Source organism: Chelonoidis abingdonii, chromosome 5 (genome assembly GCF_003597395.2).
Source record: "Chelonoidis abingdonii isolate Lonesome George chromosome 5, CheloAbing_2.0, whole genome shotgun sequence".
In the NCBI taxonomy this organism is placed as follows: domain Eukaryota; kingdom Metazoa; phylum Chordata; order Testudines; family Testudinidae; genus Chelonoidis; species Chelonoidis abingdonii.
The window spans coordinates 138,341,917-138,366,828 of record NC_133773.1 but is presented as its reverse complement, the minus strand read 5'-3'; the positions used below and the strand labels follow the sequence as shown (position 1 = coordinate 138,366,828).

The following is a 24,912-nucleotide window of genomic DNA, read 5'->3' as shown; positions in this document are numbered from 1 at the left end:
AGGAACTAAGACACAGAGAGGCTAAGTGACTTGGCCAAGGTCACACAGAATGTCTGCGGTAAAGCAAGATCTGAGCCCAGGTCTCCCACAGCCAAGCCTAGTGCTCTAACCACTGGACTCCATTATAAGTGGCAGAAATGAGACCTGAGCTATACTTTTTAAAATTCATCCCTTCTGCCCTGAGGCGCCCATACCTGATTCTGGCACCAAGCAGCAGGGACATCTCTTTGCCTGAGAGCTGATATTGCACAGACAAAAGTTTGCGTCCATTCCTGATATGGGTCAGATTCATTTTTCTCAGTTACTTTTATGACCTGGTGATGATATCCTACATTTACAACGCACCGTTTCATCTCCTCATCCAGAACCTTTCTACAGTGCTGTATGATATCACTATGGTGATGTATGACTTGTACTCCTTGCGTGCCCATCGCTGTTATGTTACACAAAGGATCAGACCATCTAACTACCTTGGGGAGTAACTCCAAGCCGAGGCCCGCCCTACCAGACATGCATGCATGCATGCGCGTGCGCGCACACACACACACACACACATATTTATTTTTAGTACTGATGTTGCTACTAGAGCCCCGCTAGCTTTTGGGTTTCAGAAGCACAAAGCCGGAGATTGTGTCAGCCAGGAACAAATTGCCAAAGGGGAAAGTTAGAATGACCTCTTTGTTTCCTGGTACTCCCGTCAGTCGGTCTGTCTCCATGTTGCCTCTTGCAAGCTCTTTGGGGGCAGGGACCATTTTTTGTTCTGTGTTTGTACAGGATTGAGGCTAATGGGGTCCTGGTCCATGACTGAGGCTCCTAGGCGCTATTACAATATATAGAATAATAATAATGGAAGACACTATTGAATATTTTCATTAATGACTTAGATCATGGAGTGGGAGAGAATGCTTATAAAATGTGTGGATCACACCAATCTGCACGGGGTTGCTAGCAATTTGGAGGACAGGCTAAGAATTGAAAACAACCTTGAAAAATTGGAGAATTGGTCTGAAATATACAAGATGAAATTCAGTAAAGACAAGTGCAAAGTACTGCACATAGGAAGGAAAAATCAAATGCACAGCTACAAAATAGGGATTGACTGGCTAGGTGGTTGTACTGGTGAAAAGGATCAGGAGGTTATAGCAGGTCACAAATTGAATATTAGTCAATCATATGACACAGTTGCAGAAAAGGCTAAAGATATATTAATGGGAGAATTGTATGTAAAGCATGGGAGGTAATTGTCCCACTTTAGTCAGGACTAGTGAGGCCACTGGAATATTGGGTCCAGTTTGGGAAGCCCTGCTTTAACAAAGATGTGGACATATTGGAGAGTGCCCAGAGGCGAGCAACAAAAATGCTAAAAGTTTGAGAGAACCTGACCTATGAGGAAAGTTGAAAAAACTGAGCCTGTTTAGTTTTGAAAAGAAGATTTTAACAGTTTTCAAATATGTTAAGGGCTCTTATAAAGAGGACTGTGATCAGATGTTCTCTAGGTCCACTGAAGACAGGACAAGAAGTAATGGGTTTAATCTGCAGCAAGGAATCTTTAGGTTAGATATTAGGAAAAGTTTTCTAACTAAAATGGTAGTTAAGGGCTGAGATAGGCTTCCAAGGCAGGTTGTGTAATCCCTGTCATTGGAGGTTTTTAAGAACAGATCAGGGATGATCTGGGTTTACTTGGTCTTGCCTCAGTGCAGGGGGCTGGACTAGATGACCTCCCGAGGTCCTTTCCAGCTCTACATTGCTGTGACTCTATAATTCTAAGATTTTAGCTAAAGTCCTTTACAGAGCTCACTGCAGGTCCCGCACCATTGTCACATTCAGACTTTATATATTTAAACAATATCCCTACATTTTAATGAGAGGAAAAATTTTTTGAATATTAAAATCAGATGAAAAATATCACTCTGGCTTTGTAATTTTTCGTAGTGTGTTGTATGCAGCCCATAAGGAAAAATGGAAAGACAGCACAAGTAGATTATTTATTCTTCTAATCTGGCTACTAGTCAAGTATTTGGAACTACCTACCAAGGGTCAGGGTTGATTACCCATCACTGGACATTGTTAAATCAAGGTTGAATGTTTTTCTAAAAGATCTGCTCCGGGTCAAGCAGTAATAAAGTCAGGGAAGTCCTATGGCCTTTATATAGTGGGTTAGACTGGATGATCACAGCGGTCCCTTCAGGCCGTATAATCTGTGAATCTATAATAGGTGGCAGGATTGTGACATTTGAGGTAGTCCAACCAGTCACTCTTTAACAAAAGCAATACTGAATACGTACAGTTCTGTGCTGCTGCGTCTCCCTCCCTGCCCCCATTGAGTTACCATCCCTAGGATGAGACCATAGCTGCCGGCCTGTGTGATGGAGGAGGTCAGATTGGATGATCGTAATGGTTCCTGCAGATCTTAAAGTCTGTGAGTGAAATCCAGGCCCCACTGAGGCCTCTTTAATAGGCAGCAGGTTTAAAACAAATGAAAGGAAGTATTTTTTCACACAATGCACAGTCAACCTGTGGAACTCCTTGCCAGAGGATGTTGTGAAGGCCAAGACTATAACAGGGTTCAAAAAAGAACTACATAAATTCATGGAGGATAGGTCGAACAATGGCTATTAGCCAGGATGGGCAGGGATGGTGTCCATAGCCTCTGTTTGCCAGGAACTGGGATGGGAATGGGCAACGGAGGATGCATCACTTGATAATTATCTGTTCTGTTCATTCCCTCTGGGGCACCTGGCATTGGCCACTGTCGGAAGACAGGATACTGGGCTGGATGGACCTTTGGTCTGACCCAGTATGGCCATTCTTATGTTCTCTTTTAATCTGTTGTTTAGCCATGGCAGATTTTTTGGTCCTTTGCTGTTTATTTGATTTGAGGTATATATATATATAGTTTGAGTCTCTTTATGCTGTTTTTAATTAGTTTCCATGAAGCTTGCAGGCATTTGACTCCTGTGACTGTTCCTTTTAATTTCTGTTTAACTAGACGTCTCGTGTTGTGTAAGTCCCCTTTTCGAAGTTAAATACTACTGTGGTGGGTTTCTATAAGGATATTAAATTTAATTACATTACGGTCGCTGTTCCTGGGCTGTTCAGTTATATCCACCTCTTGGACCAGATCCTGTGCTACATTTATGACTAAATTAAGAATTGCCTCTCCCCCGGATTGTGGGACTAGTTGCTCCAAGAAGCAGTCACTAACAGTGTCCAGAAATGTTATCTCTGCAGCCCATCCGGAGGTGACATGTGCCCACCCTAGAGCATCCACAGAAAAATTTAGTGGTGCTTAGCACCTACTAGCAACCAGCACTCCCCCCTCCCACCCAGAGCCTCGTGCCCACCCTGCTGATCAATTCCTCCCCCTCCCTTCCAGCACCTCTGGGCTGCTGTGATCAGCTGTTTCACGGCATGCAGGAGGCTCTGGAAGGAAGCGGAAGGAGCAGGGATGAGGCACGCTCAGGGGAGGGGGCGGAACTGAGTGGAAAGAGGCAGGGAAGAGGCGAGTCGGGGGCTTGGGAGAAGGGATCAGGTGGGGCAGAGCATGAGGTTGACCACTCCCTGGGCCCGGAGGAAGCCGGCGCCTATGCCCCTAGCAGACCACACTATATAATTCAACAAGCAGGCAGAGGGCATGCAAAGAAGCACACAACAACAGACAACAAACTCACCACAAGGGTCACACAGTCGCTTCTTCTTCCCCCAGAGAACTGCCTCGCCAAACTCCCCTGGTCACTAGCTGAATCCCTAGACCTTACAGCACTTTACTAAGATGAGTCTCATTATCTGCATTTTATCTAGGGGGAAACTGAGGCACTGAGTGGCAAAATGACTTGCTCAACATCATGTGAGGTGCAGAGCTGGGACCTTTCCTTCCTGACTTCCGGTCTTGTATTGCAGATTTTCAAAGGCAGCAGGACTTGTGTCCCTACCTGCTCATTGTACTGTTGTAAATCTTCCCCTAAAATGCTCTAAAAGCAGCTGGGATTTTTCTCACAGTGTGAAAAGGATCAGTTCAAGCCTCTAATGCCTCATCTGTGACAGGCAGCCCATTCAGGACATAACAGGCATCAGAAATTATCTCTCTTCTGTGAGTTGGCAGGGAAATTTTTGCTATGGGAGCCTATGGCTTTCTGGCTTCATACCAAATGCATTAGCAAAGGACTCTTATCAACCAAAAGCTATCCATTAGGATTAGCTAAAGAGCCATATCTGCCAGCCACTCCAGTAATTCCATTCTTGCACTAACCATGCCAATGAATATTGGACATGATAAAATACAGCATTCCGTGTCAGCAGGGCAACTTTTATATGGGAACGGCTTTGTGGTTAAGACATGGGAATGTGAGGTTGCTGAGCTGTGGGCTAGCCCCAGCTCTGCTGCTGACTTCGGTAGTGACCTAAGAATCTTGCTATGCCTCAGTTTCCCTTGCTGCAAACTACGTATAGTGAAAGCTGTAATGACCTGGCTGGTCCGCATATGCACCTCTTCCTTGGGCTGCATGCTTTTAATCCTAGAACCAGTCCCGCTAGCAGAAGTTCTTCTTCAATGCAAACAGTAAAGCCCCATTCTGTGTGAGCAGGAAGATTTGAATTCTATCACAGTGAAGTTCAGAACAGCCTGACAACCTCCCTGTAAGAGAGACAAGGTGGGTGAGGTAATATTTTTTTATTGGACCGACTTCTGCTGGTGAAAGAGACACGCTTTTGAAAAGCTCTGTGCAAGCTCAGAAGCGTGTCTCTTTCACCAACAGAAGTTGGTCCAATAAAAGATATGAGCTCACCCACCTCGTCTCTCCAATATCCTGGGACCAACATCGCTACAACAACATCTCTGCAAGGCAGTTAAATGTTGCAACGAATCCAAAGACTTCAAGTTGGAAAGTGACAATAGTGAGGTTTCTAGGGATGTCTGAGAAGCTTAATAATTCATTAATAACTTTTTAGGGCTTTGAGACATAGGCACCGCCTCCACGGGTGCTCTGGGGCTGGAGCACCCAGGGGAAAAAAGGGTGGGTGTTGAGCACCCACGGGCAGCCCCCTGATCAACTCCTCCCCTCCTCCCAGCATCTCCTACCCTGCCAGAGAGGTGTTTTGGTATCCTCACCCCTGTTTTACAGATGTGGACAGTGAGACGGAACAGACCTGATTCTCCACTGCCTTTGTACCTCATGTGATCATCTACATCTACGCAGAGTCAACACAAAACACCACCCAATGAGAATTCTCCACTCACAAAACACTACCCCTGTCATGCTGTTGGAAGTGGCTCATGAGCATGACTGCCAACCTGAGGGTAGACTGTCAAAAAGTAGCGCAGACACTCCAAACTGGTTGTATGTTCTGTCATTAGATTTCACCAGCCCAGTGTGAGTGTGAACTCCCAAAGCACTGTAACAGTCTTGGAGTCACAGACAGCCCCCTGGGGCATTCCAGTCTATCTCGCCACCAGGGCAAGCTGGACGATGGGATAAAGGGTCACTTGACACCAAAAATGACAAAAATATTCAGGTTACTCTCAGTCCCAAAGGACCAGGCACTTTGTACTCAGATCTCAAACCAAAGACAACACCTGTAGCCAATCCTGCAATAAACTAACGAAAGATTTATTAACTAAGAAAAGGAATGAGAGCTATTTACAATGTTAAAACAGGAAGCAGACACACACAAATGTGTTACAGTGTTAGATTTAAAAAGGTAATATCAGCTTCTATAATTAGCAGCTCTATATGTCCTTTAGGGCTGACCCACGCCAAGCAGCAGGGGGAATCTCTTGCTTACATTCAGGAATCTTTGCCCCCTCAGAGTCCAGACACCATAAAGATCTCAGTTTCACCTTGTCAGGGATTTTAAATTCCCTTCACCGCAAAATCCAAGACAATGGGATGAGTTTATGAGCAGGTCTCCCCTTCCTGGAGGGAGTTCAGAATGCAATCAACAAGGTCTCTGTCCTTTGATGCTACACAATCCCTCATTTGCCTTCAGTGGGTCATCTTGTGTGCAGGACAAGCACTTTACCTTAATCAATGCTTCTTTTCCTGTTTGGTGAGTTACACGGTTACAGAGGTTTACAATGCAAATGCCCAATATAACTTTGTATTCTGTGATACCACAATAAATGAGATTCATATATGCAGCATCCTACAAGCATTCCATAAAGTCTAACAACTAAACACGTTCTTATAACACTGATATCCATTTTAACCACACTAACCAACAGGTGAGCCAGACTGGTTTCCAGCTATGCATTTGTCAGTGTTCAGTGAGGATGGGCCTTGGCATGAGATGACACCTGCTCTGCCAGCATTACCCACCCAGTAAGAATTCTCCACTCATTTACAATGATGGGAGCATTTTATATTCACGTGGTGACACAAGATGCCAGGCAAGGGAAAATCAAGCCTGCTTGTTTTCTCAGCAGTAGAAATCACGTTAATCACAACTCACTCCATCTGGGTCCTGATTCAGCAAAGTAATTAAGCACGTTCCCAACTTTCAGCAAGCCAGCAGCCCCACTGAAGTGAAAACAAGGTTACATGCCTTACTGAATTGGGGCCTTTGTCAATTACTGCAGCTTACTGAGGTAGAAGGTGACTGAACTTTGTGCGAAAGGGGTGGAGAGGGGAATGGTGGGACATGCTTACTAGGGCTGCTCAAAAACTTCCCATTGAAACTTGTGTTTGATAGAAAATTGGGTTTCCATCAAAAGTGAAATTTTGTATGAAAAGTGTCCACTTTCTGTGAAAATGTTGATATTTTCCCAAACAGCTTCAATGTTTCAATCTGGAAATTCTGCCATGGTGCCTTATGAGAGTTGTGGTTTGAATGCCTCATGCTCCTCATTCTCCTCTATAGAATGGGCTCCCCAATTAGACTATACCTCCCATGATGCACCACAGCCAGAGACTTCCATGTTGCACCACTTTCCCCTTTCCAAGGTTACCTGGGAAACATTAATTCTGACATGTCCTAACTTCTGAGTGCTTGACTTTGCAACCTTAATAAAGTTCTCTTTATCAGAGGGGCAGCTGTGTTAGTCTGGATCTGTAAAAGCAGCAAAGAGTCCTGTGGCACCTTATAGACTAACAGAAGTTTTGGAGCATGAGCTTTCGTGGGTGAATACCCACTTCGTCAGATGCAACCCACGAAAGCTCATGCTCCAAAACTTCTGTTTGTCTATAAGGTGCCACAGGACTCTTTGCTGCTTTTAAAGTTCTCTTTGTGTAGCTTTTTGTGTGTGTAATTTCCTAGGTGTTTAAAAAAGCAAACCCATGCCCATGTGGATCAACAGCAAGGTTGAAACCTTCAGATCTACCTCACAGACACCTGCCACTTAAGCTTAGGGAGTAACGGACAACAGTAGTAAGTTGTTATCCTCTATGTTGACCAGCACTAGAGGGGGATGAGACACACACTTCCAGCAGGTTTCATAGATAATTGCTGACCGCAGAGGAATGATGAGACTCTGGAGACTTGGATTCCATTTTAGGCTTTAGAGGGGAATATTCTCTACTAGGCACAACTTCTTCTGCTCTTTCCCTCAAACTTGTCCCCTTCTGTTTTGTCCCCTCCAACCTGCCTAGGAGAGGCTCATGTCTTCCCCACCCCTTGCTCCTCATCCGACTCCCATTCTCTTCACCTAGCCAGCCCCATTCCCCACTCCTCAAGTTTCTTAACCCAGTCCCAGTTTCCTTGCCCAGCCAGTCCTAATCTCCCTCTCCGGACAAGTTGTCCAAGACTCAGTTCCCATCCTGCTATCCCAAACTTCCTCCTTCACGCAGCCAGTCCCAGTCTAGTCCCAGTTTCCCATCTCTCAGCTCCTCATCTGATCTGTCTGCTTCCCCCCTGTCCCCCAGTTGTGCCCTGCCCATACTTCTCACTCCCACTGGTTCCCAGTTCCAGTCTCTCTCCCTGGCTTCCTAGTCCAGCCTCAGTGTCATACCCTCCACACAGCCCTGCTTTCTTCAGTTCCTTGTCTCAGTCTATTCTATCTGCCCTATAAGTCTGTCTCTTGTCCACTCTGTAGTCAAATCAGGCAGCTTCCTCCTCCGTGCTACTCGGGCCCAGCAAGGGAGTCATTGAAAGCAAAGGAGAGAAAGACTCTCTGGTGTCAGTTCTGGTGCCGGGACCTAGAGCCAGCACAGCCCAAAACATTCCAGATGAGCAATTGCTGGGAAAGTCCAGCTCACCCCCGGGAGTACGCGTAGTGCACATGGACTCTGCCAAGATTTTCCCTCTAAGAAGTCTTTACTGAACAAGTGCACGCTGCAATTTTGCAAAGGCTTGTAATCTGGCTACAATTGAGTGGATTGTCATGGGGATGGCAAAAGGCACATCCCTGACATAACAGCCACCCCTCTGCAAAATGTCAAGTTCCTGCACCAAAGCATGGTGGCACTGGAGTCTTATTTTTTTTTAAACAGTCACCAGAATTTAACATGGGCAAGACAATGCAATTTTTTCTTAGCCTCATTCTCAAAAACGGCTGAGCAATTTTAGCCATGCTAGCTGAAGTTTTCCAAAATTACAGCTCTATAGACATCGCTCGATGCCTTTATTAGATGACTTGTTATCGCCACAATATTGTTAGTAGCTCTAGATAATTCTATTTGTTCTGGCAAAATCAATTCAAAACAAGCTGATAAAAGATGATTAAGTCGCTGCACTGTAATATCATTCAAAACTGCATCCGCACCCAGCTTTAACTTTGCATCAAGCTTATATCATCTCTCATTAACCACATTACAAGATGTGATCAGCAAATACTGGCCCAAATTTGGGTTAATGGAAAAGGAACAAGTCATTAAATGCTCCATTCTAGAACTGTGGCATGGGCAGCAGGAATCATAGGAAGGGAGAGGCTGTGCCTCCCCAAGCAGCCTATTGTGGCCCCGCCCATGCTCTGCCCCCAGGCCAGGCCCCCTCCTGCTGTTCCCAACGCTCTGCCTTGGCTAGGCCAGGTTGGCTGGGGCTGGCTGGCCTGCCTCCTGCAGGGACTCAGGGCAGCTGGTTCTGGGGCCACGCTACCCGCACTGGCCGCCCAGAGCCCCGGGGTTTGGAGGGGCTGTGACCACGCTGCCCAGCTGCCTGGAGCCGCGGGGCTGGGAGCACTGTGGCTGCACCTCCTAGAGGCTGGGGGTGCTGAGACTCAGGGGTGGCTCCAGGCTCCAGCACGCCAAGCGCGTGCTTGGGGCAGCAAGCCGTGGGGTGCGCTCTGCCAGCGCCGCGAGGGCTGCAGGTCGGCTGCCCTCGGCAGCTTGCTGGAGGGTCCACTGGACCAGTGCTTGGGGTGGCAAAATCCCTAGAGCCGCCCCTGCGGAGACTGCACTGCCCCATGCACCAGAGCTAAGGCCTGCCCCCCGAGCCACCTGCTCCTGGGCCAGGGGGTTGTGGTGGGGGTGCTTTGGGCTCCTGTGGGGGAGGGAGATAGATGAGGAGGAGCAGAAGGGGAGGGGCAGGGCCTCAAGCAGAAGGGGAGAGGCCGGGGGCTAGTCTCCCTGGGCAGCTGGATCACCGGTTGCCCATGAACTCTGGGACAAATTCATGCATTTGAATGTAACAAGGCCATGGGGCCAGTTTTAAAAAAAATCTATTTATTATGCAGCACAGTTTGGTTTGAATTCATCAGTTTTTGCCCCTTATAAGAAATCCAAAATATTTAAGGTGAAAGATCAGGAACAAAGAAATGTTAAGTGTCAAAGCAATTCCCCTGCAAAATGTCAAACTAGCTACCCTGGGCAAAAGTCTCTTGTTACTGTAAACAGTCACAGCATCACTATCTGTACGTCAACAGAGAGTCTGGCCCAATAATAGCAACTCTTATTTTCAAAGCACATCACAGGCATTAATAAATATATCCACAAAACACTCCTGGGAGGTTAACTGAGGTCTGCGAGGCAGAATGAGAATTTCTCACTTCCAATCGTGTGCACCATTCCCTCAGCTATGGGTCTGATTCTCAGGTCTACTCCAGCTCCTCTGCAACCCTCTGTCAGCAAAAAGCAGCCAGAAAGCCAGCGTCAGTGGGTCCCTGAGCAGCCCCTTTGTGGCTGTATGCCACCCTATCAAGGTTTTTTCCTCCACTTTGAACTTTAGGGTACAAAAAGTGGAGACCTGCATGAACACTTTAAAGCTTAATTACTAGCTTAAATCTGGTACGCTGCCACCAGCCAGAATTTAGTGTCTGGCACACTTTCTGTTCCCCCAAAACCTTCCCTGGGGAACACAGACCCAAACCCCTTGGGTCTTAAAACAAGGAGAAATTAACCATAAACAGGAGAATGTAACCTCCCCCTCCTTTTCCCCCAGACCTTCCCCTCCTGGTTGCCCTGAGAGGCTTCACACCGATCCAAACTCCTTGGCTTTAAAACAAGGAGGAATTAACCATCCCTCTTCTTTCCCCACCATCCCTGGTGTGTTCAGACTCAATCCTTGGTTTTAAACAAGGAAAATCAATCAGGTTCTTAAAAAGAAGCTTTTATTAAAGAAAGAAAAAAAGTAAAATTATCTCTGTAAATCAGGATGGAAAATGCTTTACGGGTACTCAGATTCATATAGACTGAGGTACCCTCCCCCCCGCCTTAGATCCAAGTTACAGCAAAGACGGGTATAAAATCCTTCCAGCAAAGAACACTTTACAAGTTAGAAAACAAACATAAGACTAATCAGCCTTGCCTGGCTATTCCTTACAATTTTGAAACTGAAGATGATTCCAGAAAGATTGGGAAAACTGGGTGTACGTCTGGTTCCTCTTAGCCCCAAGAGGCGAACAGAACAACACAGCCCCCAAGATTTGAAAGTATCTTGTTCCTCTATTGGTCCTCTGGTCAGGTGTCAGTCAGGTTCACTGAGCTTCTTAACCCTTTACAGGTAAAAGAGACATTAACCCTTAACCATCTGTTTATGACACACCCTCTTCCAGACTCCTCTACACTGGGATTTCCCAGGAGAAAGACAACATTGACAGGGTGTCCATATGGCAGCAGTCCATAAAGCTGCTGGACATAATTTAGAACAGCCTGATACAGTCTTGAGGCTGCTCTCGATTACAAAGGGACCAGACTGGCTCCTGGACAGTCCCAGGATCTGGAAATGTAAAAGTGACTTAAAGCCACCTTTCCTATCTCCTATCTCAGATGGGCCTTTAATATACACAACTAAGGCTTCAGCCCCATGTCTTGCTCTTACTTCATATTATTTACAAGTTAGTCCTTGCCCTTTATACTATTACTCATGATAGTGTTAACCAATACACCCTGCTGAAACAAATACTCTACCTATCGAAACTGTGTGTTGCCTGACATAATAGATTCCGGCGCAGAAATGAATTAAATTGATATATGTCCATATAACCCTATATACTGCAAAACCTTTCTATTGCTGCTTGTTGAGTCCAGAGTGCTGCATAATCCAGGCTTCAGATAGTTTATTTAACAGAATACATTTTTCCATGGTTTCATTGAGTTTGTCTAGAGGTTTGTAGGATTTTGCTCACTGAATCACAATGATTTTAAAACTTTCAGGTTCTATGTTTTTCCCTGTTTGTATGACATTTCCCATTATAGAAACTGTATTCAGAGTCAGTGACAGGCACCAACCTAAAACAGCCATTTGGCTTTAACTGTCTCTCTTTGGGACAGTTTGGCAATCGGCTGCTGCGGTCTGGTGGCAGAGTAACTCGATGGTTTCCATGCCCCAGCTCTGTCACTGCCTCAGCGCTTCACTTAGGGCAAGCCAAAGCAGACCCAGTGTTCAACCTGGGGTCCTAAACTGGATATTTGGAAGAGAGATACTATTTCCCCAGCCCTTCTACTGCTGCTCTTCCAACCAGTGGCCTGCAGTGGAGGATGGGACCCCAGTGCATGCCATCTGATGGAGTTTATTGCCAACTCTTGCGATTTCCTCACAACTCTAGGAATCTTGTGGTGTTTATTTATCTGCCTCAAGAAAATATGATGAAAGTTGCCAACTCATGAATTTTCCCAAATTCAAGATGGTCACCATCTCCTATTACTGTCAATGGGACTCAAGCCAGCAAGATGGCTGCCATTTCCCTACAGTCTCTCTGCATGTGGAAGTGAAGCTGCCCTTAATAAAGTTGGCTGCTATCTCCCACTGTTTTCAATGAGATCAAAGCCATGTCCACAGGCAAAATGGCTACCACCCTATGGTTCACGGGACTAGACAGGGCAGAGGGACAATAAATATTTCATCGTCACTGGATTCTTGTTATCAGGGTCCCCAACTCAGCCTGGTTCCAACTAGAGTTGGGCAAAATTATAAATGTCCATTTTAGGCACCTAAACACCAAGTCCTTTATGCAGAATCAGAGACCATAAAAACCACCAGGACCCTTGCTGTAGTTTTGCTCTCTACACCTGTCGCTCTCAACCTGTGGTCCACAGACCCTATGTCTAAGGGGTCCACAAAAGACTTAGACTGGAAACAAAATGAACAGAATTCAACTATCTCTACAGACAATAGATTTCCAAAGAGGCCCACAGCTCCATTTGAAATTTTGTAGAGGAGTCCTCAAATGAAAAAAAGGTTGAGACCCACTGCTCTACACAACATTATGATTAGGAGGAAATCACACAGATACAGCTGGTTTACAATATATAATTTTTACTAACCATACACAAACATACAAAACCTAACTACATACATATACACGGCCGCTCTGTTAGATTCTGGTGGCTTACGTGACAGAAGACAACGGAGGACCACTGAATGGACCCCGAACTATTTAAAGAGACGATACTCAATTCTTATGCGCTAAATACTCCTTCTCTCTAAAAGGAAATTTAAAAAAAACCCATTTACGAATGCCTTATATCAAAACTCCTATAATTAAATATATGACAAGCCTTTTGTTTTTTTAATATTACCAGGGAGTTTTCACATGGGAAATGTATCCCAGACTGTTCTAACCCCAGCAAGAACATCTGGTGCTCTTTCTTTCCCAACCTTCAGCCAGGAGATATGAAATAAGCCTTGTGATTTTCAGTGGGTTGGTTCTTTATCTGGGAAGGCCCAAACGAGTTACTAAAATGACAAAGGACAATTTGTCGTTTCAAAAGTGAAACATAAGACATACATGCAGGGCCAATCCTCAACTTCAGCCTAGGAGAACTCCGTGAAACTGAAGGAAAGATGGGGATTCTGTTCCAGATTTCAAACATCTTCAAGTTTGTCGGAGTTTGGGTATGGAATTAATAGGTCTATTTGCAATATCCAGTTTAGGTTTCAAGCACTGGGTAGGTTCAGATCCAGGCTTTTAGGGCTTGGGTGTATCTCTTTTAGGAACTGATCCCACAGTGTTAGTACCCTCAATTAGAGCTAGGTAAAATTTTCGACCTAAACTTTTTTTCTGGCAAAAAAATGCTTATTCAGGTTTGTGTAACCTTTTTGTGACTTTGTGTTGATTTTGCCAATTTGTTTTTGGTTGGAAAAAACCAAACTTTTTAAATGTTCTGAAAAAATGTTTCATGTTGACATTTTTAAATGCAACATTTTGTTTAAGGTGACTTTATGTTTAGAAATGTCCCTCAATTTTATGTAAAAAAACTCCTAAATGTTAAAAAAAAACCCTGCTCAAATCAAAAGAGAATGTTTTATGTTGGATCAAGTGAGACATTTAATTCGAACCAAAACTATTTTTTAAAATTTTTTGATCTTTCAGAAATTTGAAAAAAAAAATCATTTTCATGTTGACCTGAAAAAGACTGGTTTCAATTTTTCTGAATGGCCAGTGAACTGAACAATCAGTTATTTGCCCAGCTTTGCCCTCAGTTCCCACTGAAGTCAATGAGAATCAAGGATGTTCAGCACCTTATACCAGCAGGCCCTTATTGTGGGATGAACCTCCAAGAAGTTTACAAGGTCTTGAAGGGGTTGGTTCAGATCAGACTCCAGAGGTCTAAAGCTGGGCCATACTATCCGAGCCTCCTGCTTCTGAAAAATTGAGAAGGAAAACTCAAGAGAAAGAGGCTTCTCATGGGCTTCTCTTCTGCTCCCAGGCAGAAATACCCTGTGACTCAATGGCTGTTCTCATGATCATAGAATCATTGGGGGGGGGGGGGAGGAGAAGGGACCTCAGGAGGTCACCTAGTCCAACCTCCTGCTCAAAGCAGGACCAACCCCAACTAAATCATCCCAGCCAGGGCTTTGTCAAACCAGACCTTAAAAACCTCTTAGGATGGAGATTCTGCCACCTCCCTAGGTAACCCATTCCAGTGCTTTATCACCCTCCTAGTGAAATAGTTTCTCCTAATATTCAACCTAGACCTCCCCCACTGCAACTTGAGACCATTACTCCTTGTTCTGTTATCTGTCATCACTGAGAACAGCTAAGCTCCATCCTTTTTGGATCCCCCCTTCAGGAACAAAATACATAAATAAAAGTCCAAGTGATCTGCTGTAACAAATATCACCTCAATCCTCATCAGGGACCAAACTGAGGGCTAAAGTATGAACTTCAACCGCGTGAGCTGAAGGACTGAGGGTACCTGTACACTGCAAAAACCAAAAGGCCGCAGCAGAGTCCCAGCGGCTGGGTCAATTGATGTGGGTTCGGGGACTCACGCGTTGGGGCTAAAAATAGCAGTGTAGTCATTCCCACTTGGGCCGGAGCCTGGCCTCTGAGACCCTCCCCACCATGCCTGAGTGGGAACATTTATGCTGTTATTTTTAGCCCCATTGTGTGAGCCTGAATCACTTGACTTGGGCTCTGAGACTCGTTGGCGGGGGCCTTTTTTTGCAGTATAGATGCACCTTAAGTCCTCAGCTGTATCTCCAGCAGACTTATATCTTCCCTGGATCAGGCATGGAAGAGGTCATATAGCAAACTTGACTGTAAGTTACACTAGCATCCATAAAATGGTTTGATTCTAATTTCAACAAAGGAGCAATCCAAATTCTTCCTCGGTATAAACCCAATTCAGTCAGTGGAGTTACACCACTGATGTATTTGGCCCAGTTGATTTACACCAGGGTTCAGCTTAGTGCATTGTGTTTTCCATACCAGTTCTGCCATCTCTAAGACGGATGACCACCTTATATAAAAGGGAATAAAATCGGAGTAATACTTAATGATAATTATTCTACATCCTTTCACATAGCTTTCCTGAAACCCATTTAAAACAATCCTCCATCATCCAATATAGATTTACATTCCCCCTTCATGACAGAACTGACTGCAGCTCCTTCTCAGATTTGCTGCAAAACAAATACCCATTGAAGTCAGAGCCACCATTGTGGTGCCATAAGCCTGGATTTTCTGCAAAACCCTGTGGGAAAGCAGTCTAATATACATATGTAGATTTTTAATCTATTGAGAAACAACCCAAAGAATACAAATGACAATCTAAAACCTGACTTGGATTCAGATGGCTTAAAATTTAGGACTAGACTGTGGCTCTAGGCACAGATTTGAGCAATGCGAAGGGAATAATGTGCATCATGCTAGAGGTACATCTACACTGACAGCTGTGCGTAGAGTACAGATCCGGCAAGCCCAGCGAGCATGGGTATAAAGAGCAGTGTAGACGATGAGACGCAGGTTATGTGAGTAGAGTACAGTACCCTACGTGCCTGAATACCCAGGGCCAACGCTCACATGGGCTCTCTACACACCCAAGCAGTGCCTCCTATGTCTACTGTGCTATTTTTAGCAGTACAAGGCCCTGCAACCTCTCTGCTGCTGGAGTCTTTCCCTGTAGTGTTTAGCTCCATGTGTAATGCCTGTACTCTAAATGCTGCCGTAAGGGTAGACACAGTCTAGAAGTAGCACCTGGAAGCTTTGTGACTCAGGGCATGGCTACACTTGCAGATGTAGAGTGCTTTGAGTTAAACCAGCCATCGCAGAGTGCAGTAGGGAAAGCGCTGTAGTCTGTCCACACTGACAGCTGACAGCTCACTGGTGTGGCCACATTAGCAGCTCTTGCAATGGCCACAGAGAGCAGTGCATTGTGGTAGCTATCCCAGCATGCAAGGGGCTGTAATGTGCTTTTCAAATGGGGTGGGGTGGGGTGTGACAGGGAATGTGTTGTGTATATGTGAGGGGAGAGAGAGTGGGTTTTGGGGGGGGGCTGAGAGCATGTCAGCATGCTGTCTTGTAAGTTCAGACAGCAGCAGACCTCCCCCTCCCACCTGCCTCTCTCTCTCACACACAACATTCCACAGTAATGGTTGCTTTGTCTCGGAGCAGATAAGCAGCTGGCTGTTAAACGGAGCTTTCAAAGGGCATGTCCAAAACAATGACAAGTGACCACTTAACTTAAGGGGATTATGGGATGTTTCCAGAGGCTGATCAGAGCGCAATAATGCAACACCTCGTTCACACTGATGCTGGGGCACTCCTGCGGGGGCGCAGCAAACATTATTCTACTTGCCGAGGTGGAGTACCAGGAGCGCTCTAGCGGTGGCGTCAGAGTGCTCTACGTGCCTTGCCAGTGTGGACGGATAGTGAGCTAGGGTGCCTGGGGCTCCTTTAATGCGCTGTAACTTGCAAGTGTAGCCAAGCCCTCAGAGACACGCCTCTGATCCTGACCCTGCTCCCTTCTTGCTCTCAGGAGGTAGCAACGTACTGCTGGCAGAGTACCTATGCTGGATCAGCCAGTCTGCCCAATGAGTCGGAGACAAGGCTCTGCCCATTCCCTCCCTCTCTGCCCGCATGCCCCGGGGCTGGAGTAAGCAGGTGACAGGCCCCATTTACTTCTATGCACAGAGATCCAAGGTCCAGATAGAGCAGGGGTATAGAGGGGGCAGGGGTATTCTTATTTTCCCCTGAATGGGCACATAGCCTGAATAAGAATATAGCCCTTTACTGGTAAAAACAGATGTCGGCCCAGTTGACACATTCTGCTCTGGACTGGCGTGGGGGCCGATGACTGGATCCTGTGTTCAGTTTGGTCCCGTCTCTAACCTCTGTCCTGCAACTGATTTTGGGACATTCCTTTTAGAAAACAAACACAGCAGGAATGGGCCCTCTCCACACATGAAGGATAAAGTAGCTGGCTACACTGCCCTTTAAGCAGGATAATTAATGTGAGCCTAATGTACTACCTGCCCTGTAGGAGCCTTGTCTGTGCCTGCCCCAGGGTCAGCTCCCTGCCACAGGAACAGAAGCCTTCCCCTCTCAGCCCAGGCCAGCTCCATGGTCCCACTGCAGGTGAATTCTGGAGGGCTGGGGGGTGTGGAGCATATCTCTTGCTTATCTGCAGAGGGGAGTGCTTGTGCAGCCTGTGCCCAGAGGTGTCAGGGAACTGACCTCTGCCAGATGCAGCTAAGGCTCCCTCCTGCTGAGGGTCAGTGGTAGCGAAGTGCCTCCCCCAACTAACCCCCCACAACTATACAGAACTACACAGGTGGCCTGAGATCAGATACAGATTATGGGCTGGAGTTTTGAAGGTATTTAGGGGCCTAGCTGAATCTTTAGATGCTTAAACACCTTTAGAAATCCAGCCTCTAGTCTCAAAAGGCATTCACCTGGATCCCTGCTAATGGGAAAGGTGCTATGGCATATCCAGCCAGGGAGTAAGTTTAACTCCAGTGGTTTACTTCACAGAGCCCATGCTTTCTCTTCAGGGCCGGCACAACCGATTAGGCGACCGAGGCGATAGCCTAGAGCACTAACATTTGGGGGGTGGCGACCGCGGTGGCTGGATCTTTGGCTGCCGTGGTCATTGCTGGTATTTCGGGGGCGGGACCTTCGGCCGCCTCTGTCGGGGGCGCCATTTCAGGGGTGGGAACTTCCGCCACCTAGGGCGCCAAAAAAGCTGGCGGCGCTCCTGATTCTCTTCTCCATCGGACCGTAGAACTCCTATTACTATCAACAGGAGCTGCACGTGCCCAGAAAGGGAAGCATATGCTCCGGGTGTGTCATAAACAAATAGTTAAGGGTTAATGCCTCTTTTACCTGTAAAGGGTTAAGAAGTTCACCTAGCCTAGCTAACACCTGACCAGAGGAACCAATGGGGGAACAAGATGTTTCAAAAGGAAGGAGGGAAGTTTTCCTTTTGTTTAGAGTTTCATTTTCAGCCAGAGTGAAAAAGATCAAGGAACCAGCCTCTTATCAGAGTAGTAAGTTTTAGAAAGGGATAAATAGGTTTATGTTTATTTTCTTTGTAACTTGTCTTGGTACCATTGAGGAATTATCAAATTGGGTATTTTTTTTGTGTAACTAAGTTTTTGCCCAGGGGAACATCCTCTGTGTTTTGAATCTGTTGTCTGTGAGAGTAGCTGGTATGCTAATCTCTCCCAGAGGGTTTTCTTTTACCTTTCTTTTCTTTAATTAAAAGCCTTTTTTTACCCGATTGATTTTTTCCTTGTTTTAAGATCCAAGGGAGTTGGATCTGGATCCACCAGGAGTTGGTGGGAGAAGGGAGGGGGGATGGTTAATTTCTCCTTGTTTTAAGATCCAAGGGGTTTGGATCTGTGTTCACCAGGAAATTGGTGAAGTCTCTCAAGGCTACCCAGGGAAGAAAATTAGTGCTTGGGGATGATGGCAGCAGTACTAGATCTAAGCTGGTAATTAAGCTTAGAAGTGTCCATGCAGGTCCCCACATCTGTACCCTAAAGTTCAGAGTGGGGAAGGAACCTTGACAAGGTGTGATTAGGGTTTTGTCCCTTGCTAAGCAAACAGCTTCCTAAAGTGCCTGATTAGCCAAGCAAACATATTCTTATTAATTGCACCAATACTCTTGATGATTGCATCATATGCTGGAGATATGTATCACAATACCAAGAAGGGTGTAGGTTATTCAGCTGATAAGACTCCACGGAGGTACTAGGGAATACATTTTGATTTCAAGCAATATTTTTTCTACTGATTTATATCCAGTGAGGAGCTATATTTGTGTCTGTAAAGGGACACAGTATGTTTGCAAAAACTCTCTCGCTAAGCAGTGTTTAGGCATTCACACATTTGAAATGGTGCAACGCAATGAAAAGAAATCAAAGGCAGCATGGGTTGTTTTTTTGAAAGTCGAACCATAAATGAATTTGTGCAATTTAGAAAAACATATCAAAAAGCCACCGGGGAGCTGACACTGAAGTCGTTTTTACACTGAAACTGTCAATTGCACAAACGGAGAAAGAAAAACGTAGTTCGGAAATACTGGCTCCAAGGAGAAGGGCCAGAATTTCAGCAGGTGTAAACTGGCACCACTCTGTTGATTTCAATGGAATGACACTGATTTACACCCGCTGAAGACCTAGCCCAACTTTCCATCTGGAAACAGAAAACATGTTTATTAAAAAGAGATATTGTCGGACAATCTTTCCCCTCGGTTTCTTATTTGAAATAACTCTGTAGTAGAGCTTCTGAACTCCTAGGCTCATTAATAGCGTGCAAAAGCATTGGGGTAGGATTTAATGCTGGAGTTTTGACCATCCAGGCTCTTCCAAGGGGCGTGCATAAGGCTGTGACCACATGTCAAATACAAAGCTGATGAGAGAGATTGAATTTATTCCACTCATGTTTCTATAATCAAACTTTTCATTTCCATAGCACACTAAGACCAAAGATCTCAAAGCTCTTTACAAAATATTAAGCCTCACAACATACCCCAGGAGGTAGGTCAATAACATTATATCCATTTAGTGCAATAGAAAACTGAAGCACAGAGAGGGTTAAGTGGCTTACTTAAAGTCACACAGTGAATGAGAATCCTGGCTCCCAGTCCCATGCTCTGAGCGACATGAAATACGTGACTAAGGGGAGATATGATAAAGATCTGTAAAATCATGAACGGTGCAGCGAAAGTGAATAGGGAAGTGCTATTTGCCCCTTCACATAACACAAGAACTGGTGGCCAGCCAACGAAATCCAGAGGCAGCAGGTTTAAAACAAACTAAAGGAAGTATTTCTTCATACAGCGCACAGTCAGCCTGTGGAACTCCTTGCCAGGGGATGTTGTGAAGGACAAAAGTGGGTTCAAAAAAGAATTAGTTAAGTTCATGGAGGATAGGTCTGTCAATGGCTATTAGCCAAGGTGGTCAGGGACACAACCCCACTCTAAATCTTTGATTGTCAGAATCTGGGACTGGATAACAGGGGGATGGATCTCTTGAATTGCCCTTTTCTGTTCATTCCCTCTGTAGCATCTGGCACTGGCCACTGCTGGAAGACAGGAAACTGGGCTAGATGAACCATTGGACTGACCCAATATGGCTGTTCTTATGTTCTTATACTTCATCGTTTACTTAGGGTGAGAACTGGCTCTTAAATATAGCTGATTAATACTTACAACTTCCTGATGAGGTAGAGGAAATAGCACCATCATCATCACAAAAGAGAAACTGAGGCAAAGCAAATAAGTGACTTGGCCAAGGCCACAGGCAGGATTAGAACTCACAAGTTCTTGGCTCCCTGCTATGACCTTAAACCATGATTTACTCAACTAGATCTCAATTTTTCAGTGTGTTGTTAGGAACGGTAAGTCCAGAAATGATTTTTAAAAGGGACAAACCCACCACAACAAATATCTTCTAAAAGTGTTCCGACAGAGCGGCTGTGTCCCTGCCTGCTTTTTGTAATTTATTTTTCCAATGGGCTAAACAAATCTGTCTATTATGCTGCCCACAATAAGCGGTGAGGCGTTTCATGTAATCTAAATCTCAGATGCACGGCCTTCGATCACGTGACACCTCCCTGTAGGCTCAGATGACAACAGGATGGGAAAAAGGCCTGGCTACTGTCAAGAGGATGCATTCTGACCCCTCCAGCACCCCCTCGACAATAACTAAGGGCATGAGAAAATCCGATGCAGAATGGGCTGTAAGAGTTCCTGGACCATAGGACTTTCCTAAAGCTGTTTATTTAATGAGTTGTCTGTGACTGGAAAGGGATGGTTGACAATGCAGCGTCAGATATCAGCTGGTGTATATGGTCTACACTGACTTCTAGGAGCTATTTGGATTTCCATCAGCTGAGGATCTGTCCCACTAACTATATTTTGGGGGAGTCTGAAAGAGAATAAGGGGTATTTAAACTCCTGTTTCTTTATGACCTAGCTATGCTGCTCCAAGGGGAAGATCTGCCGGCATGGGTGTAGATGCCTCTGTCCTACCTTGTGAACTAGTACTTGTGTTTCTAACCAAGGTCATGAAACCTGGCTTTGGAGCCAGGAGTTGCCGGCTCTTCTTCCCAAAGCTACAGAGGCTGCCTGCATGCCAGAGCAATATTGGCACAAAGATTTTAACCCTTAGAATACTGGCTGGGGAAATGCACAAAGCGGCACAGGGATGATAATCTTAATACTGCTTGGCATTTTACAGCAACTTTCATTGGAGGATTTCAAAGTGCTTTCCAGATACCCAGAACTAAGCCTCACATCTTCCATGTAAGGTAGGTGGGGCTAAATTGTATTCATTTTACAGATGGGCAAACTGAGGCACAGAAGGGTGACATCACTTGCCAAATACACCAGAATAAGCCAGAAGCAGACTCAGGAATAGAATCTAGGAGTTCCTACCACTAGGCTACAGAATGAGGAAATCAATAGGCCTTGTGTGTGGCACATCACAAGGTCTCAGCGAAATGCAGACAAAACAAGAGTTTTGTTTCTCAGCAATCAGCATAGAGACTGGTAGCAGCCATGGGAAATCACCCAGAAAAATGCTACCATTCTAGAGAAGACTTTGGCTCGTGGTCCAAAATACACCCCTGGCATCACATTCCATTGAAGGCAACGGAGTTACACCAGACACAGGTTTAGCCCAGTGTTTTTGCATCCATAGTCAAGAGGAGGATGCCTTCTGCCCACGTCTGCCCTCTTCATCTGCAAATGTGATGCCCGATCCAAAGCCCAGCCAAGTCAAGGAGAGGCTTCCCACTGATCTGTGCAGACATTGGCTCAGGGCCTCTAGACTTTGGCAACTTATTGCGATGAGGCTCAGGGCTGCCAATCAGGAGCCTGACTCATGGGGAACTGGGAAAGGACCAGTGTAACCTAGTGTGGTGTTCTGTCCCATCTAGAGGCACCAAGACCACTTAGAGTTAAATGGGTCTGCTACAGTCTTAGCTCAGGGCCATGTGACTTTTAGCTCATGCAATAGAGACTCGTGCATTTAGCTTCAGAGCTCCCAGGACACCAGGACAACCCAATCCAAGAGCACAGAACTTGGGCGAAATACACCAAAGTAACCACTGATGCTCCTAACCATGTTAAATAACTTGATTCTTTCCCTCTCTCTCTCAGTGTCTCTTTGCCAAAATGATGCTTCGCTCTCGGGGCAGTTCGGGCAGTTTCAGAATGATCACAGCATAAAACACGTGTTATTCTCCCCCCACCCCTTTCCACAACCTTAAGTCAATTTCTGACCCAGACTAGCGCCAGCTGCTCATGGACGTTCCACCGCGGTGGGGAACAGGGCGCGCAGATATTGCGAAGTTCTTTGGAGAGTATCATTATTATTCCGCCCCCCTTTAATTGCCACCAGCGCTTGAAATGAAGCCTGGAAGTTTACTCATGGCAGAGAGCAACAGCGAAGAGCAAGAGGGGTCGCGCCCCTCCGCTTAGCTGGGGAGGACACGACAGCGCAGCGGGGAGTGGGGGTTCACTTACCGAGAGGCAGGACGAAGAAGAAAGGGAACCAGCAGAGGATGAAAACCCCCACGACGATGGCCAGGGTCTTGGCCGCTTTCTTCTCCCGGGAAAACTTCAGGAGGCGCAGGGAAAGCGAGCTCCTGAAGTTGTGCCCTTTGCTCCTGGCGCTGGAGAGCGAGTCCCCCACCACGCTGCGGCAGTGGATCCGGAGCACCACTTCCATGGACTTGCCCCGCTCCTTCTTGACCCCCGCCTCCAGGCTCTTGGTGGTCCGCCGGGCCACCACGTAGATCCTGAAGTACATCACCAGGATGACCATAAGGGGCAGGTAGAAGGACAAGAGGGAGGAGAAGAGGGCATAACCCGGCTCCTCGGTGATGCTGCAGATGCTCTCGTCCGGGGGAGGCGGCTCCTTCCATCCCAGCAGGGGCCCGATGGAGATGACCATCGAGGAGAACCAGACCACCCCCAGGATGACCACCGCCTTCCTCTCGGTCATGATGGTGGGGTACTTGAGGGAGTACTTGACCCCGATGTACCTGTCCACCGAGATGATGCACAGGCTCATGATGGAGGCGGAGCAGCACAGGACATCCACCGCCGCCCAGATGTCGCAGAAGATGCGCCCGAAAGCCCACGAGCCCAGCACCTCCAGGGTGGCCGAGAAGGGCAGCACGGTGGTGCTGAGCAGCAGGTCCGCGATGGCCAGGTTGACGATGAAGTAGTTGGTGACCGTCTGCAGGTGCCGGTTGCAGGCCACCGAGAGGATGACCAGGATGTTGCCCACGATGGCCGACAGGATGAAGAGGGCCAGGAAGACCCCCACGCCCACCGCCTGGAGATCCAGGGCCAAAGGCAGGGAGGTGCCATTGGTCTCCGCGTCCTCCCCCGGCAGCCCCCACTCCCTCCAGGACCGGTTAGCGCTGCCTTGTCCCGTCCGGTTCCCATTCGAGCTGGCATTGATCAGATCAGGGAAAGTCATTTTAAAAGGGTCCGGGCTCCATGGAGGATGGCTCCACTGTGGAAGGGACGCCGGGCATGCCCCCCCCCCGCCTTCTCTTGCACTGCAAAGAGTTTCTTCCTCCTCCACTCAGCCCCAGTCAAGTCCCCAGCCAGGAGGTTGTGTTTCAGCCACCCCCCGCTTCCAGCCCACCCCACAAGGGCAAGTCTCCCGGGAAGCGATGGGGGGAGCAAATGGAAAGGAAGAGCATGGGGTACCCTTTGCTCGCCTTCATCCAAGAAGATGCCTCGGCTGAGGATGCAGGAGTTGGCCGGACGGATGCAACAAGAGACCGCTTGCAAATTTCACGTCCATCCTCCCCTCCCTTCCCAGTCCAGGATGCAGAAAGGAAAATCCAGCTCTAAGGCAGAGGGAGGGGCGGAAAGTACCAGCTCCTCGGATGCTCAAACTTTGCATTCAGTGGGTGGCACGGCTGAGAGAGAGAGAGAGAGAGAGAGAGAGATCTGTGCCTCGCTTCCCGGGGTGGTGCAACCTCAGTTCTCCAAACTCCTCCTAACGCTTCTGTTGCATTCCCCTGCGGATCGGGGCGGGCGGGATGCTGGAGGAGCAGGAGGAAGAGGAGGGAGTTGTTACTTTGGAACGAAAAGGGATCCCAGAGCCTGGCATCCACGAGGATCCATTCCAGCTCCACGCCAGGAGGATGCAAAAAGCTCCTTCTCTGCAGGGCAAGCGTTGGGGGAAGGAGCCACTGCGGGGCATTTTTAAAGACAGAGGCAACCACACGGCTAAATATATTCCGCTACCCCTTGCTGCAGCGGCACCGAGTTGACGCTCAGCGCTTCCCGAGGCAGGAGCTAGGCCCCTGTCCAACGCTAGGGGGCAGCAAATGGCTGGAATCCTCTGCGGCCAGAGCCACGTGGGCTCAGACTCCAGGGGAGGGAGTCGTAGGATCGAGCCCAGCGCCAGGCTCCTGCAGGGACTTGCCTCCCGGGGCCTGACCCAGTCTCCTTAGGCACAAGTGGTGCCCATGGTCCAGAGGCCAGTTGGGGGAACACCCCACCCCCCCGGGGGGAGGGCTGCTGACGCAGGCTTGGCTTGGCTTCTGCCCCCTCCTGCTGCTCCCCTTCCTGCCCCAAGCATCGCTGCCTCCTCCAGCTAGCGCCCCCTGCCCACTAGCCTCGATCCAGCAGCTCCCTCCGCCAGGCAGCCCCCTAAGCCCCCTACCTGGCATGGCCAGCACTGCCGCCTCTCCAAACCGCTCCCTGCTTCTCTCATCCCCTCTCCATCCTGCCGGGAGCTCCCAGCCGCCCCATCCTCCTCTCCCTGCACCTCCAGGTATTGTCCGGCCTTCCTTTAGCCAGCCCCCCAGGAGCGCCCTCCCTCCCCACGCAGCCAGGTGCT

General features: G+C 47.3%; 1 protein-coding gene across 1 annotated transcript in view; it reads right to left on the bottom strand.

Moving 5' to 3' along the window:
• The window catches only part of ADRA1D (adrenoceptor alpha 1D), a 69,641-nt gene extending 45,147 nt beyond the window's left edge, over positions 1–24,494 (bottom strand). The window contains exon 1 of the mRNA XM_032766179.2: positions 22,569–24,494. Within this exon, the coding sequence (XP_032622070.2) occupies positions 22,569–23,532 (964 nt within the window). The 5' untranslated portion in view covers positions 23,533–24,494. The remainder of the gene's footprint in view (positions 1–22,568) is intronic.
• Between the last annotated feature and the right edge of the window lie 418 nt (positions 24,495–24,912).